The sequence below is a fragment of the Ostrinia nubilalis genome, chromosome 28, assembly GCF_963855985.1.
Source record: "Ostrinia nubilalis chromosome 28, ilOstNubi1.1, whole genome shotgun sequence".
Classification (NCBI taxonomy): Eukaryota; Metazoa; Arthropoda; class Insecta; order Lepidoptera; family Crambidae; genus Ostrinia; species Ostrinia nubilalis.
The window spans coordinates 2,667,820-2,685,769 of record NC_087115.1 but is presented as its reverse complement, the minus strand read 5'-3'; the positions used below and the strand labels follow the sequence as shown (position 1 = coordinate 2,685,769).

The 17,950-nt window shown below is 40.6% G+C and overlaps 1 protein-coding gene across 1 annotated transcript in view; it reads right to left on the bottom strand.

Annotated features, from left to right (window-relative positions):
• LOC135085339 (xaa-Pro aminopeptidase ApepP-like) overlaps positions 1–17,950 on the bottom strand; it is a 35,330-nt gene that overhangs the window by 5,511 nt on the left and 11,869 nt on the right. The window contains exons 13-14 of the mRNA XM_063980116.1: positions 17,662–17,814; positions 16,650–16,782 (exon numbers count right to left, since the gene is read on the bottom strand). Of these exons, the coding sequence (XP_063836186.1) occupies positions 16,650–16,782; positions 17,662–17,814 (286 nt within the window). The remainder of the gene's footprint in view (positions 1–16,649; positions 16,783–17,661; positions 17,815–17,950) is intronic.

The window sequence follows — 17,950 nt, the reverse complement described above, 5'->3', positions numbered from 1 at the left end:
ACAGTAGGTGAGGACTGTTTTTTTCTTAATGTTATAAAGGACGGCTCAGGATTAATTGTTGTTTGTTTGGTGGATTTCTCTTGGCATGTTTTGCACTTCCATTTTTTCTTTGAATCAGTATCTTTTAAACAATGTAGCTTCTCAGAGTAGCCAATACAGTCGTATTCATAAGCTTTCTTACATAGCGAACATGTTACTGTATTTTTTGGGTCAACTTTATTTTTGCACTTACTGCATACCACCTGTGGCGCCATCTGTCGGCCCCCACTCGTCACAGTAGTTTGTTTACTCTTTGCAGACATGATTTAGTAAACGCCACAAAAATCAAAATTTTTATGTGACGCGGGGTTTGAACTTGGTTCCCACCGATTGCCGTGCGTAATAAGTCGAGCGATCGTACCGCTAGACCACGGTGCCTGATGTGTGACGTGACGAAATTATGATCCAGCTTCTAAAGGCAATCTTGTGTGTGAAATTATTTTGCACAATAGGGTAGTATGAATTTTTTCACACTTAGTCACACAAAACGACACTCGAAGTTGATTGTTTACTTGGCGATTTTGGTATTTTGATTTCGTTATTTCACTCACTATTTAGTCACTTAGAGAGTTGGAAATTAGTTCACTGGGCGTATTTTGTCTTTTGCACTATATTTAACCGGTTTTTACACCCAAATTGGCACTTTTGACTATGGGAAATAAATAATTTGTACGGAGCTAACGTTTTTACGTGCACTCGTGCGCACTTGCGCGGGGGGAAGTCTCGAAGTTTATCCCTTTCTATCCCAATTCTTAACATTTTTGGTCCTTCTTCCGGCAAATTTTATTCCCTTCATTTTTTCGCTTACCAGCCATGATCACTCGGGCTCAAAGAAAAGCGCAAGATATTAAATCGGGTATGGCCGAGGCTACGCAGCCCATACGGGGCTCTCCTCACGTTGCTGCACCCGACCCCGCACCAGTCGCGACCGCCCCCGCGGCGGCCGCCGACGCGGCATCTGTTACAGGATCGTCATCTTGTTCATCGGCCACCGTTCGGGCACGCATCCTCGCCGTGCAAGCTAAGTTCGCTCGCAGAGCTGCCGACGCAGAGCGAGCGCGCGTGGAAGCGGAACGCGTGCGTGCCGCTGAAGAAAGAGCGCGGTTAGAAGCTGCCGAAGCCGTGGCGAGTGAACTTGAGCTGCAAGCGGAACTCGCCCATATAGAAGCCAGCTTCAGCCGATCTCGCTCCAGTCGTCAGAGCAGCCGCAATCTTACGGAGTGGTTGGAGGATACGGCGCCTTCAAATCAGGCATCGTCTACCAGCAGGTTTGCCTCTCCGGGCGCGCCTATCTCTGCGTGCCCAGGTAAATCTGCCCTTGCTAACGTGCCTATTTCAGGACAACCTGGAGCTGCCACCGGGGATGCGCCTACCTCTGCGCATCCCGGCCGTTCCGTTTCTATGGTTGCCGCGCCCCTTGACCCAACCCTCCTGTTCGCCGGTCCCAGTGTCCCGCAGGAACACGTGTTACCTGTCCGCACTTTATCTGAACGGCCCATAAACAAATCGTTGTGCACCACAGCCATCGGTTCTTCGCCATCTGTAAATAATCATCCATCACAATCTGTAATTATTCTACCAAATTGTAATTATTGTCAACAACAACATTTGATTGACAACTGTCATAAATTTCGTCATCTGGACATTATGTCAAAATTGAATTGGGTCCGTGACCAAAAAGTGTGCACTCGGTGTTTGAAAAAAGGTTTACAAACTTATAAGTCGTGTAATCCAAATACTTTATGTCAAGTCTCCGGTTGTAAATACAGACATCGACATCATGAAAAATTACGCGCAGTCGACGTCTCTTGTGCTCCTTCCAGTCTTAATTCTCCTCCATTATCTGGCCCAGGTCTGCTGTCTTCGTACGATGATTTAATTTTCCGGGTTCGAGAGGATAGAGATTCTTGTTCAATTGCCATCAAGGAGATTAAGATTGGATCCCAATACAAGGACGTACGACACTTCCCATGCCGCGATCTTTCCTATTTGCCGTTTCAATCATCTTTAGTGCTGCATGAGGTGCAAAAGCGAGCGCATTTAAAAGGCATTTGGGTCTCGATTATTCCGGAGGCACCCGCTCTTGTGCCTTCTGAGCTCAAGTTTGTAGATAGTAATTATGTAGATAGAAGTAATCTTTAGCAAAGCGTACGAGCTTTTCGTTTTATCCGGTATCCCATATCTGATCAGTAGGATTTCACTATTTCTTTTTTGAATATTTGGTTACTAAGGTCAACCAACACATTATCCCACTTCCAATTTCGTGTATTTGTTGTGGCTCAGTACACTCGTTTCCATTAATATTAGAAGTAAGTATTGTTATTTTTTGTTTCATTTAGAAAGACATTAAGGAATTAGTCTTCATATTTATTTAGTTCTCACTTTTTTGTTGGAAGTCGAAGAGGTTTCGCCATTAGCAACTTCCATTTGTATATTATCGGTATTTAAACCATTATTTTCCATTATCTCACCTATAATATTTTTTTGTGTACGGATCCGATCCGTTTCAGCCAATGGCTGCATTTTTTCGTTTCAATAACGATCGCGCATCAGTTCATCAGGTGCTTGTAAGGTAGAGCTAATGTGTGTAAACCTTGCACGTGTTAGGATATTTATATGTACATACCTGATTTATATTAATATTCCATGGTAAAAATGTATATAATTGGTACACTATTTAACTTGTTAAACACTACACACACAAAACATTGCACAGCCGCCATATTAACTGACAGATTAAAATTCAGATTTATATAATTCGTAAATTAGAATTTATTGTAAGGTTTTTGGTTTCTTAATAATTCAGAATTTAATTAAGATCACAGATTCTAAATATGAAAGATAATATTACCCTATTTTTAATATATTGTAAAATGACAAACTCCAACTTCCGCTTCCGAATAAAAATAGTTATAAAATACTGTGCTGTGATTGGTCGACTGTTCTGATTGGTCGTTTTAGGCCGACCAATCGGAGTTGAGTAAAAAGAGGGAGAATTTGGGTATAAATAGACGGAATTTCTCATGGAGAGCAGTCTCGACGGATCTTTGAGGTGATGCTGACCAAAGTTAAGTACTTATTGTTTATTGGTACTATTATTATGCTTGTTGTGTAATTGTATTGTATTATTGTGATATTGTATTAACACCTGGCTATGTGGCTGCACCAGGCTTATTATATTGACACCTGGCCAATTGATGGTGACATGCCGCGGGGTCGGGTCGGTAATTTGATGACCAGTATAAAGAAGGACAATGCTTATAGTTGCCGGTTATGTTATGGTACAGAACCTAAGTCGTAACCTAACCTAAACCTAACTCTTAACCTAACCTAAACCTTAACGTAACCTAACTTAGAACTTATGTTCTGTGTGTTTGATTATAAATACTGGTTGTACAAAATACCGTCCAAATGTTAATAATAAATAAGACGTAATTACTGCTAGATTACTCATTTTTATGTAAGTTATAAATTATTGTAACTGGTTGGAAAAGAGGCTGACAAAGGTGACTGAGTTTCTTCCGCCACTTCTTCTCAGCACCAGCCCATGTTGTCCCGAAGTGGTGGTAGGGCAAGCTATATTTGGGACGTGTATAAGTGCCCTGGAAAAGGGCTTTATACTGAATAAACTATTTGAATTTGAAATTGGATTTTTAATTTGGAACTTATTAAATTAGTCCTATATATTTCCACGGTATAAAACGATATGATAGGAATATAACATAGAGTATTTATGCTAGATTTTGCTTATTATTATTCTTCTTTTTGTGGTAACTTTATTATTTAAAGAATCTGCATTAATACATTAATATTTCCTAATTTACAAATGACTAATGCCCAAAAATCTAACATCAGAAGTGGGATTCGAGCACTTTTGCTAATACGTCCTTATCTAAGTTTCAGAATGGAACCTGCTCTCTGGCTCAGACCTGAAAACCGTATGGGATGCTGCTTTCTCGAACCGAAGACCTGATGAAGACGTGGTGCTGCCAGGCTTCGAGCCAGCGGCCGGCGGCAGCGGTGCAGAAGGGTGGTGCAAATACTTCGAAGAAAGATCGAAGGAGTTTTGATGGAGCAGCTTGGTGACGTCGCAAAGGCCGGTAAGGCCCTTAGGGGCTTTGCTTTAGTATTTATTAAGTTGTGAAATTGTAACACCTATCTGAACTGATATCGCTGTCTGTGCTCTAGTATAATATCAAATCTAAGAAACATCCCTCAGAGCAAAATTGTACTAGTAGTAAATAGTCCTAGTATGACAGTGTTATTTAACTTATGGTCGAAAATAGGGGGACTTTGTCAGATTGAAAAAAATAAAACTAAGCATGAAATTTATTCCAATAATCAAAATACATTGTGTAGGAAAATATCAAAAATAGTTTTCATATTAAAAAATCGCATAGTTAGATACCAAATACAACTAAAATTTATCAGATTTAAACTACAATATTATATTTGAAAATAATATGTTGGGTCAAATTGACGAGTAAAATAGAATCAATTTCAAAAACAATTTAAAAAAATCGTATATATTCACTACGTTTTTTTTTCTTCTCTTCTTTATCTCACCGCCCGGATGATTTAACACCGTGTCTAGTTATTTCCTTCTTTTGGATGTATTATATTCGATAAGTCTTCTTCTAGTCTCGTGGCATTTTTCTGTATTCTGCTGCTTTACCTCTTCATGCCATTCAGACTCGTATAATCCATTGTAGGCTATGGACATATCCTAATCTTGATTGATGGTTTTTCTAAATTTAGTTTACTTACACTATTAAAAACACTTGGTTCATAACATGATTACTACCGGTACATCCATCCAGTGAAATTTAATATTTATGCTGTCTCTGATATGCTCGACGCATAATAAATTGTAATTGAATGTCAGATTGGCCGAACGTATTATGAAAAATTTAACAATGAAGTTAATACACTACTATTCCAAGGTTAACGGGTATTTTTTAAAAATCTCGTTTGCTAAAAATCAGTGGAGCAAATAAATCATGTAATAGTATACAATAATTGATAATTATATACCTTGATTAATTAGAAACCGATAGCAATATAAACAAATAGATACTTTTACATACAATTACACCATAAACACTTATGTTCTCCTAATATTACACATTATATTTTCACAAGTCCTCGACTCTAGCTTTAATTAAACAACATTTTCTTTAGACGAGAATAAATATGTATAATGTGCAAACGGTCAATACAATTTCTGAAAAAAAAAAGTGATAGATTTTTTATCTATTTTTCAAGGCGTTGGTTTAACAATGAAAGAAAGGTATGTTATTAATAATTATCTAGTTAAATTACCTCGGCGATCTATAGGTGCCTAGATATTACATTAATTTCATTTTACGAGATGATTCGTCACTATTACATTTCTATCTGGTGTTTACATGTTTTTAAAAAGGACAACTGGACTAAAACAGAATCGATTAATCATACATAGTAAATTATTTTACACGATTAGAAAAAGCAGAACCCTTGTTACACTGTCAATAAATTACTTAAAACATTTTAAATATAACTACTTTGGTGTCGATTATCGACTAAATACAAAACAATTGTGTAAAAAAAATATATGTTTATTTGTCGGCGTTTCGTATTAAGTTAAAGTTTGTTCTTCTTCATTTATCTTTCTCTTGTTAGTAGTTAGAATAGAAATGAACAAACGTTATTATTAAAACAGGAAATAAAATATTCACATTAAAATCAGGCTACTTGGTATAACATTGTTTATAACTAAACCTCACTTTTTCTAAACTTTGCTAAACTCCGTATAATTTTTAGTAAGGATCTAGTTATTTAAAGACATTATTCGATACCATTTTTGTCTCTTTAGAAAGGGGCCCAATATTATATAAAATGGTTTAGGTTTCTTTTACACGACTTTCGAGACCTAATAATATTCTAACATTACAAGTAGGTGATTTAGTATATCTACGTGTCCCAAGACCATTGGTTAAAAAAGTTGTAGGTATCTTTAATTCAAAGGACCTTATTCCATTTGTAATTGAGAAATAATATTGCATAATGTGGTCCCTGTTTACGGACAATTGTTTTGCTCTGAGAGGAATGAAAATTAGCGTTGATTATAGTTGCTTAAGAAAATTATCAGTATTGGCCCAAGGAAATGATTGATAGAGATAAGATGTCAGAGCTGACCGAGAGATTGAGGTATTTTATGATTAACTACTTTGTAATCATTTTGTGTAACAAAACGAATGTACGATAGAAACTTAACCAATCGTTAGTTGGTCCTAAAATGTTTGTCATTTAGTAGTTTGTCGTTTCTTTTTCTTTAAAATGATACCCATTACACAAATCGTATAAAACTATTTATATATCTGCTGGTTTATCGTGTATTGGTGCCAATAAGTGATCATGGGCAGCAGATGATTGCGAGGGTTGGTATTGATTCGCGATGGGGTAGGAGGTTTTGTTGAAAACCTGGACTTGAGGAGACTTGAACTGTGACTTTTGTGACAAAGACTTTCCTGAACAAAGGTTTGTAGCGATCCTACCTACCGGACTTCAGGAGCCTTCTGCCTCTGGACGGTTATTTTATCACTCCTCGTTGGAGTCACTGGTCAGCTAGATCGTCGCGGCAGGGGCGTGCCGAGGTTGACGCGGTGTAATTAACCAAATGTTAGGTCAGACTTACGACTAGACTGTAATGTTTAAGACTGGTTGCGATCAGGTGGACTGGTCCCAGCCGGGTGGACTGGTTGCGATCAGGTGGACTGATCCCAGCCAGGTGGACCGGTTGCGATCAGGTGGACTGGTCCCAGCCAGGTGGACCGGTTGCAATCAGGTGGACTGGTCCCAGCCAGGTGGACTGGTTGCGATCAGGTGGACTGGTCCCAGCCGGGTGGACCGGTTGCGATCAGGTGGACTGGTCCCAGCCAGGTGGACTGGTTGCGATCAGGTGGACTGGTCCCAGCCGGGGTGGACCGGTTGCGATCAGGTGGACTGGTCCCAGCCAGGTGGACTGGTTGCGATCAGGTGGACTGGTCCCAGCCGGGAGGACTGGTTGCGATCAGGTGGACTGGTTACGGCCAGGTGGACTGGTCCCAGCCAGGTAGACAGATGGACTGACGACGATCAAGTGTAAGACTGGTTGCGACCAGGTGAATTTACTATGATATTAATATTGTTTATATTGTCGAAGGACAGATTTATTTCTTAATGAAATTTTGGCAAGGGAAAGATAACGTTGAAGTTTCGAAACGACAAGCTGCTAGAATTTGATCTTTAGTACTTCGAGAGCGAAGTACTTGTCAGTATGGCCGTGTTAGGATATTTATATGTACATACCTGATTTATATTAATATTCCATGGTAAAAATGTATATAATTGGTACACTATTTAACTTGTTAAACACTACACACACAAAACATTGCACAGCCGCCATATTAACTGACAGATTAAAATTCAGATTTATATAATTCGTAAATTAGAATTTATTGTAAGGTTTTTGGTTTCTTAATAATTCAGAATTTAATTAAGATCACAGATTCTAAATATGAAAGATAATATTACCCTATTTTTAATATATTGTAAAATGACAAACTCCAACTTCCGCTTCCGAATAAAAATAGTTATAAAATACTGTGCTGTGATTGGTCGACTGTTCTGATTGGTCGTTTTAGGCCGACCAATCGGAGTTGAGTAAAAAGAGGGAGAATTTGGGTATAAATAGACGGAATTTCTCATGGAGAGCAGTCTCGACGGATCTTTGAGGTGATGCTGACCAAAGTTAAGTACTTATTGTTTATTGGTACTATTATTATGCTTGTTGTGTAATTGTATTGTATTATTGTGATATTGTATTAACACCTGGCTATGTGGCTGCACCAGGCTTATTATATTGACACCTGGCCAATTGATGGTGACATGCCGCGGGGTCGGGTCGGTAATTTGATGACCAGTATAAAGAAGGACAATGCTTATAGTTGCCGGTTATGTTATGGTACAGAACCTAAGTCGTAACCTAACCTAAACCTAACTCTTAACCTAACCTAAACCTTAACGTAACCTAACTTAGAACTTATGTTCTGTGTGTTTGATTATAAATACTGGTTGTACAAAATACCGTCCAAATGTTAATAATAAATAAGACGTAATTACTGCTAGATTACTCATTTTTATGTAAGTTATAAATTATTGTAACTGGTTGGAAAAGAGGCTGACAAAGGTGACTGAGTTTCTTCCGCCACTTCTTCTCAGCACCAGCCCATGTTGTCCCGAAGTGGTGGTAGGGCAAGCTATATTTGGGACGTGTATAAGTGCCCTGGAAAAGGGCTTTATACTGAATAAACTATTTGAATTTGAAATTGGATTTTTAATTTGGAACTTATTAAATTAGTCCTATATATTTCCACGGTATAAAACGATATGATAGGAATATAACATAGAGTATTTATGCTAGATTTTGCTTATTATTATTCTTCTTTTTGTGGTAACTTTATTATTTAAAGAATCTGCATTAATACATTAATATTTCCTAATTTACAAATGACTAATGCCCAAAAATCTAACACACGCTCCTGGCATTTCAAACTGTGCAATATTTATAAAGTTCATATTTATTTTTAATCTTTAACTTTGGCTAGATACTCTAGTTTTTTTATTTGTCTTAACTTTTGCAAAGTAAAATTTCGACGTGTGGTTCTGATTTAATACCAAGATGGTTATTGTGGCTCTCGGTAGTATCTAACTGCTTTTGAAAATTGGATGGACCCTTCTGTCGTCTTGAGTGGAAGTCTTGGGTGTGTCAGATAGTCGGGCATCTTGATGTGTTAATTATACTTTATCACTATAAAGGGAGGGTTATATAAAAACATTTATCATATTTTAAATACTTTAATCAAAAGGACCAAAATATAAACATTCAAACTAGATAATATGTAGGTATGTATTTAATTTATATTTCTATATAAATCAACCAAAATAGCAAAGAATAGTTATAATATCTTATTAATACATAACTTTAATATTTAATATGATGTATATAAGCTTTATCGATAATCAAAATAATAATACAGCAATAATCACTCATAGTAACAGCATAACAGCATGTACTTACATGTATTGTGGCAGCACAACATTTAGACGTCCGTCCTCTCCAAGAGCCGGCACACTAATGCCCGCTTGCTTGTGCAACACCGATATTTATACACTCTCCCCACTACTAGTCAAGCGCTCCGGTCGAGACCGGTTGCGTATCTCTGGTTTTGCACAAGCAAGCGTGCGGCGTAAAATATGCAATATGTATTATTTTAGTGTTAAAATTAAATAACGTTTATTAAAAAGTAAATAATCAACAATAATAAATATCTATAATATCATAAAACGCTGACAGTCGGCCATCCTAGAAAAGGCATGACCTCATGCATCTTATAGGTTTACATCATGATTAGGTACTTATTATACTCTGATTACTAGTACAACAATGTTTCATAGAATAGGACCCTTCTGTCCATTTGGTGACATTGGGACCCTTCTGTCCCTTTGTCGCATCAGGACCCTTCTGTCCAGTTGGTGACATTGGGACCCTTCAGTCCCTTTGTCGCATCAGGACCCTTCTGTCCCTTTTATAGCAATAGGACCATTTGCCCATTTTGTGGCATTAGGACCCTTCTGTCCTTTGCCAATACATAATTATTCTTACACTTTATCAAAATTAAATGATCTTAAAATAAGATATAAATCTAGCTTACTTTACCAATTCAATCAATCAGACCATTTCAATAAAGATTCATTTATTCTGAATCATTACAAATTTTGTCCGAATCATCAGATTCACTCGATACCTCATTATCGCTATCATGCGGTCTATTAAAATTCAACCATGGCTGGATTTTATCTACGGCTACTATTGTTGAATAATGTCTGTTACCTTTCTTAGTTATAGGTGTGTCCTCGATTTGAAATCGGTCGTTATCAAGAATTTTGATTATCCGGTATGGCCCTTGAAACTTAGGTATTAACTTTCTACTATGTCCCGCGGAAGGTACCTGACGTTCTACTCTTACTAGGTCTCCGACCTGATACTTTATAGGCTGGGTGCGCTTTTTATCAAACCTGACCTTATCTTTTCGTTGATTCTTTTCAATGTGTGTACTTATTTCATCTCTAATTTCGCTAAGACTTTGATCAGTACTAATTTTAGTAATATCTGTTTCTAATTCAGAGATAATCCTACCTTCACTAGACCCTGTTAATCTTTTTCCAAATAAAGCTTCAGCTGGTGTGCGATTAATGCCTTTGTTAAGTGTGTTGTTAATACCCCACTGTACTTCGGGCAAAATTTCATCCCATTTATTTTCCTTAACTCCGATAGTTTTTGCGGTTAGTGAGTCAACAATTATTTTGTTATATCGTTCCACCTGTCCGTTTGCTCTAGGAGTGGCAACGGCGTTTAGAACGTGCTTAATTCCTTTTACAGACATAAAGTGTTTGAAATTATCACTGGTGAATGAGGTTCCCCTGTCAGAAATAATTCTTCGAGGGATACCGAAAATTCCAAAGTATTCTTGGAGGACCTTTATACTAGTCTGAGACTTTGTATTCCTAACGGGTTTAAGATAAATGTATCGAGTAAACGCATCGATTATCACAAGGATATACATATTTCCCTTGGCACTACGAATAAAAGGGCCAGTGTGGTCGATGTGGATCGTGTCAAAAGGTTCCGCTATTTTTGGCACTGGATGAAGAAAACCAGGTTTTTTTCCAGTTATTGATTTTGAATACGCACATTCTAAGCACGAGTTTACATATTTCTTTACAAAATGTCTCATTTTTGGGAACCAGTAGGTAGACTTTATTTTTTCCAACGTTTTTTCAAAAGCAAAGTGGCCAATGTCATCGTGACTCTGTTTTACAATTTGCCAGCGAACACCTTTTGGCACGACCCATCGATCGCCTTCAGGAGTTACACGAAACAATTTACCATTCTTAATTTTGAAGTTTGCCTTTATGTCGACCATATTATCGAGCTCGGGGTCTTTGAGAATACCCATTATCCTTTGTACGGTGTCATCTGCACTCTGTACGGTGGCAAGCCAATTATAATCGGTTACAGAGAGAACATTTAGAGTCGATGGAATGGGATTTCGACTTAATGCGTCAACGTGAAGCATTGACGCGCCGGGTCTATATTCGATGACAAAATTGAATTCCTGTAATTGTTCCCACCATCGAGCGACACGGGGAAGCATATCCTTCTTTTGGAATGTGGCTTTGAGGGAATTACAATCTGTGACTATCTTAAAAGGGATACCGACTAGGTATACTCGAAATTTCTGTAGTGCGGATACTACTGCTAACGTTTCCAAATCATATGAAGAATAATTTTGTTCTTCGGGAGTAGTTTGCTTACTAAAATATGCCACAGGCCGTAAAACATTGTTGTCCTTTTGTAACAAAATTCCTGCTATTCCGAACTTAGACGCATCGGTATGTAATTCCGTTTCGGCATTTGGGTTATAGAGTGCTAACGTAGGTTTTTGTATTAGCTCGTTCTTTAATGTGTTAAAGGCTTCCTCCTGTTCAGTACCCCATACCCATGAGACATTGTTCTTTAAGAGATGTGTCAAAGGTTTTGCTATTATTGAAAATTTAGGCACAAATCTTCGGAAAAAACTTGCCAGACCCAAGAACTGGCGAATATTGTGCTGATTTTGAGGTGTTGGATAGTGTTTGATTGCCTCAATCTTTTTACTACCAGGCTGAATGCCCTTTTCAGAAACTTCAAACCCCAAAAAGTCAACTGTACGTTTGAAGAAATAACATTTTGATGGTTTTAGCGATAATCCTGCATCTTTAAACAGTTGTAATACAAATTTCAGTCGGGACATGCCTTCTGCAATACTTTTGGAAGGAATAATGATATCATCTAAATATGCCAGTGCCTCACCGTGACGAGCGTTTCCCAAGATTTGATTCATTAGGCGTTGAAAAGTAGCGGGCGCGTTAGCAAGCCCGAAAGGCATACGATTGAATTCGTAATGCCCATCGGGTGTTACGAATGCTGTTTTGGGCTTGTCATCTTCCCGGATAGGCACCTGGTAGTACCCTGATGCCAAGTCCAAGGTTGTGAAAAATGAATTACCAGCCAAAATGTCTAACTGATCGTCAATGAGAGGCATAGGGTATTTTTCTTTTACAGTTTTTCTGTTTAGAGCCCTATAATCAATACAAAGGCGAATTTCCCCGGTTTTTTTGCGTACAAGTACTATGGGGCTTGCATAAGGTGAAGTCGAGGGACGTATAATGTCATTGTCGAGTAATTCACTGACTATTTCCCGAACCTTTTCCTTTTCGCTTATGGCAAGTCTATACGGCCGGTAGACTATAGGTTGGTCGTCTTGCAAAACTATTTTCATTTGTTCTACTGATGTACAACCTAACTCAGAGAGTTCAAAAGCAAAACAGTCGCGATACTCATTCAACAATGTTAAGAGTTGCTGTTTTTCTTCATCGGATAGATCATTATCTATATTCAAATCCGCGATTGTAATAGGATTTGATTTGTATGCTGATATATTCATGACGTTCAAAGCTTTAGTGGTAACATCTTCATGAGCTACATGTCCACGAGCAATTAGGAAGCCCTGTTCTAATGTGAATTTCAATGATGGAGAACAACTCGCAACAATTTGACCCTGGCCTTTGGTTATGTTAAATAACCCGGATGAAACAGAGTACGGAATATTATTTTTGAGACGTAAACTTCCTTCAATATATATTTCTCCATCAAAATCTGGATTATCTGTACAAACTTCGATAATAGTTAAGCCTGAAATCTGAACTACGTTTTTACAGAACAACTTGACTTTATGGATTGGAGTTGAAGGTAATTCCAAACTTGTTATTTCCAAAGAGTCACTCGTTTTTCTAATGACTATATGTGGTTGCTCTGTAAAAGTTTGGCCAATCATCAAGGGAACATGCATGGCCGTATCCGGGACTATAACAAGATCTAAGTGTGCTGCTACTCCATCGACTACAATCTGTACTTTATGGCTTCCTAAGGCTTTTACCATAGAATTGCCAAATCCTCTCAGTACGGGCAAGTCTGTCGTAGTAAAGTGGGTGTTAAATCTTTTGAACTCACTTAATTTAATCATTGAGCACTCGCTACCGAAGTCAATGAAAGCCGGTATCGCTATTCCATTAACTAGAGCACATTTAAAATATTTTTGATTCGCACCAAAATCTACCGAATCGTTTGATATCATCTCTATCTCGTTACTAGCTACTCGTAAGACAGTTTTATCTGGAATTGGTCGTTTCGAATAACATTGCTCAGTCTCATGGCCAATTTTACTACATTTCCCGCATTTTTTTAAGGGAATCGTGCATTGCGCCAGTAAGTGACCTTCTTGCTTGCAATTTAAACAACGTTTGTTAAATGGTCTGGGTTGAGAATCCTGATTTTTATTTAAGGAAAGTTTACCTACTTTACGATCATTAGAAGGTTTAACGTGTCTCGCATTACGTAAGTATGATAAAAGTTTGTCTGGGTCATCGAACTTTACTGCCTCGGCACCTAGTCTTATGGACCTATCGTCAATGCCATGTAGGATGCATTCTACCGCCTTAGTACCTACAATACCGCATCTGTTTAGCAGGCCTATTTTCTCATAGTAATATTCTTCTAAAGAATCACCGAATCGCGCTCGCTTAGCTAACATGTCGCTTAGCATTTGGCCGTAGTTTTCTTCAGACGGAAATGCAGAAATCAGTTTCTTTTGCCATTCGTCCCAAGAGTAAAGAACAGTAGATAACCCCTCATACCATCGCTGAGCGACGCCACGTAATTTGGGTAAAGCAAAGTGAATTATTTGTTTTTCTGTCCAACCGTAAATACTAGCACACTCATTGACTTTATGTAACCACATGACCATCGTCTGTTCCTTTCTCTTGGGATCGAATTCTGGTACCGTATTGTTCATAGAGCCCAATTTATCCAATGAATCGGTCTGATTAATTGACTTTAGCACTTGTACTATTTGAGAGATATTATCTAACGTAAAGGTACATGGAATTGACTCACTATCGCTTAAACGAAAAGGGAGCTTACTTGGTTGGCTGGTCGACACACCGCCTCGAAGACTAGGCGACCGGTCGGCGTGCAGGCGGCGTGGCTCGTCGCGATGACTGCGCGACCGCTCATCATTCTGGTCGTGTGGCTCGATGCGGTGGCTACTCGACCGCTCGCGGCGACTGCGCGACCGCTCGTCACGGCGATGCGCTTCGCCGTGGCGACTGGGCGACCGCTCATGACGCTGGTCGTGTGGCTCGTTGTGGTGACTGCTCGACCGCTTGCGGCGACTGCGCGACTGCTCGTCACGGCGATGCGCTTCGCCGTGGCGACTGGGCGACCGCTCATGACGCTGGTCGTGTGGCTCGTTGTGGTGACTGCTCGACCGCTTGCGGCGACTGCGCGACCGCTCGTCACGGCGATGCGTCTCGCCGTGGCGACTGCGCGACCGCTCATGACGCTGGTCGTGTGGCTCGCTGCGGTGGCTACTCGACCGCTCGTGGCGACTGCGCGACCGCTCGTCACGGCGACTGCACGACCGCTCATCACGGCGACGCGCCCCGCCGTGGCGACTGCGCGACCACTTGTCACGGCATTGCGCCCCGCCGTGGCGACTGCGTGACCGCACGTCACGGCGACCGCGCTCCTCGATGTGGTGACTACGTGATCGCTCATCACGGTAACCACGCGTCTCATTGTGGTGACTGCGCAACAGTTTGTCACGCTGGATGCGTTGTTGGTAAGAACCAACATCGGGTGTCTTCAACACAGGGCTTGGACTAGCCCTGTCTATCTGCTCAGGCGGACGCGAATTTGATCGCGCCCGTGGTGATGCAAGAGGCTCGTTCATTTTCTGGAAAAATTCAAAAACCTTTACGCAGTGTGTCCGTTCAACACAGCAAACGGTCATTTAGTAAAAAATTAAAAATAAGCGAACTTGAGAGAAAAAGAAAAAAATAGCAATTTCGATCCCACTTCTGAAATGTCAGATAGTCGGGCATCTTGATGTGTTAATTATACTTTATCACTATAAAGGGAGGGTTATATAAAAACATTTATCATATTTTAAATACTTTAATCAAAAGGACCAAAATATAAACATTCAAACTAGATAATATGTAGGTATGTATTTAATTTATATTTCTATATAAATCAACCAAAATAGCAAAGAATAGTTATAATATCTTATTAATACATAACTTTAATATTTAATATGATGTATATAAGCTTTATCGATAATCAAAATAATAATACAGCAATAATCACTCATAGTAACAGCATAACAGCATGTACTTACATGTATTGTGGCAGCACAACATTTAGACGTCCGTCCTCTCCAAGAGCCGGCACACTAATGCCCGCTTGCTTGTGCAACACCGATATTTATACACTCTCCCCACTACTAGTCAAGCGCTCCGGTCGAGACCGGTTGCGTATCTCTGGTTTTGCACAAGCAAGCGTGCGGCGTAAAATATGCAATATGTATTATTTTAGTGTTAAAATTAAATAACGTTTATTAAAAAGTAAATAATCAACAATAATAAATATCTATAATATCATAAAACGCTGACAGGTGGAACACATCGAGCTAGTGGATTGCTGACGTGTCATGACCACCAACGCCTTGCTCACGGCATACCAATATGGTCGTTGATGAGACTTTGGATACTGAAGCTCCATCGGATTTACGGCTCGCTAGTCGTATCCAGAAAGGGACCGCTCGTAGCCTGTTGAAGCCAATGGCAGCCGCTGCAGCGTTAACACTCCGAAATGGTTGGAGAATACGGCGCCTTCAAGTCGGGCATCACATATCTACAGCTCTGCCTCTCCGGGCGCGCCTATCTCTGCGTGCCCAGGTAGAGCTGCCGCAGGTTTCCCTCTCCGGGCGCGCCTATCTCTGTGTGCCCAGGTAGACCTGCTTCTTCAAGTGTACCCGATTTGCAATCTGGAGCTGCCACCGAGGATGCGCCTACCTCTGTGCATCCTGGCCGTTCCTTATCTAAGGTTGCTGCGCCTCTTCCTTCAACTCTGCTGGACGCTGCTTTATCTACGGTTGCCACGCCTCTTCCTTTCTGCACGACGCCTCATCCGTTCACCTGACTGCAAGACTCCTCCACCCCCTGACCCGAAGCCAGCACATTTTGAACCACCACGTCGCGTCGCAAAGTTAAATGAACTTTTAACTCTTTTGGTAGCCCACCTTAAGGCCGGTCGTATCAATCTCTCCCGCTTTCTCTCTCTTTTCTTGATATTCATATTCTATCATTGTTGAGAGAGAGGGAGAGATGTTACGAACGGCCTCTTTTGATAGCGTTTATGGTTTATATTTTTATATTTTTCTATATGTCACTTGTCATCTTTCTGTTTCTTCTATATCCCTATAATCCTGTATCTTCCCTTATTCCTATTTATTATTATATCGCTTTCCCTTCCTTGAGCCTGGGTATCATTTATCCCTTTCTATCCCAATTCTTAACAGGCCTGTTGATGCGTGCTTCGTCCTTAAGTCACCTGATGATGGTGATGATGATGATGCGATACTCACAACAGTGCCTCGAGGGAACACGGTGGTGGCCAGTTGAATCTGGCCCTTCATGACTAGTGTGAACGCGCGGCGTTGCTCGGGAGTAGGTGACCCGCTCATGTGCCGCGTGCGAGTGAGGTCGGTAGTGCCGTCCCTAAAAAGACCAAACTATTATTTATAACAGCACATTTGAATCTTTTATTTACATCGGGAAGTGCTTTGCACCGTTCCCATCGGTCAGTGGGCTATGTAGGTGGGACTCTTCCGGCCAGAAGGGCGGATCCTACGCGGATTCGGTCCCCACCGCCGCTCGACTATTGCGGTGAGCTTACTCGTGATACAAGCATATTGAGCTTAGTACGAGTTGTGGTACGAGGGGCTAACGGAAGTAACTTAAAAAAAACGACGTTGTCCACCGGAGCCCAATGAGACGGAGCCGCGAGTTGTTGTTCGAACTAGGATAGTATTCGACCGCGGCCCTGTCTCAGAATATGGCTCGCTCGAGAGCGATCCTCGCCGGCTTCCCACCACCACCATTCCTCTCCTCGGGTTGCTTTTATAAAGGTTTCCCCTCGTGGTTCTGGTGCAACGAGACCCCCAACCCGAGAAGAAGTACGAGCGTCCCTCTAACTAAAGAATGGACCCGAACAAACGCCCCGGGCACGGGACTATTCCCACCTCTTGTTCCCACCGCTGCAACTCCTGTGCAGCCAGGATCTACAGCTTGACCGCCGATAAAACCCAAACAGTGAAGTTCAAGTTTGTCTCGGGGGAATACTGTCATTGGACCCGCAACGAAATTATTCACAAAAACATAGGAGGAGTTCGACTTCCCTAAGGTATACTACAACATCGTCAAGCAGTAGTGGTGATATTGTAATATGAGAAATTCTTGTGTCAATTTGAATCGGTTTTGGAGTATCGTCCCTCGACGTTCTGTCCCGGAACGTGTTAACCATTAACCCATTCAGTATTATCAGTTGACGAGCCTGTCCTAGCATCAGCAGGGCTCAATTGGCTAATACAAACTTACTTGTATTGTCCACCAGAGTCCACCAGCACCATATCGTCCTTCGTGATGACTCTCTGAAGACCCTCTCTCGATGGAGAATAGTGAATCATGGCCCCGTTCTCTCCAGCACCCGCGATGGTAGAGAAAGACGGCCCGTAGTTGTCCGTCTCATTACTGGGGAAGAAAATGGGTAGTTTGTCAGATTAAAGCCTGGTCCGTGAGCACGTAGAATCCCGTCCAATGACCCCAAGCTACCCATCTCTATCGCTCGCGCGTAATTATGTTGCTGTCGCGACTGTGCGACGGGCGC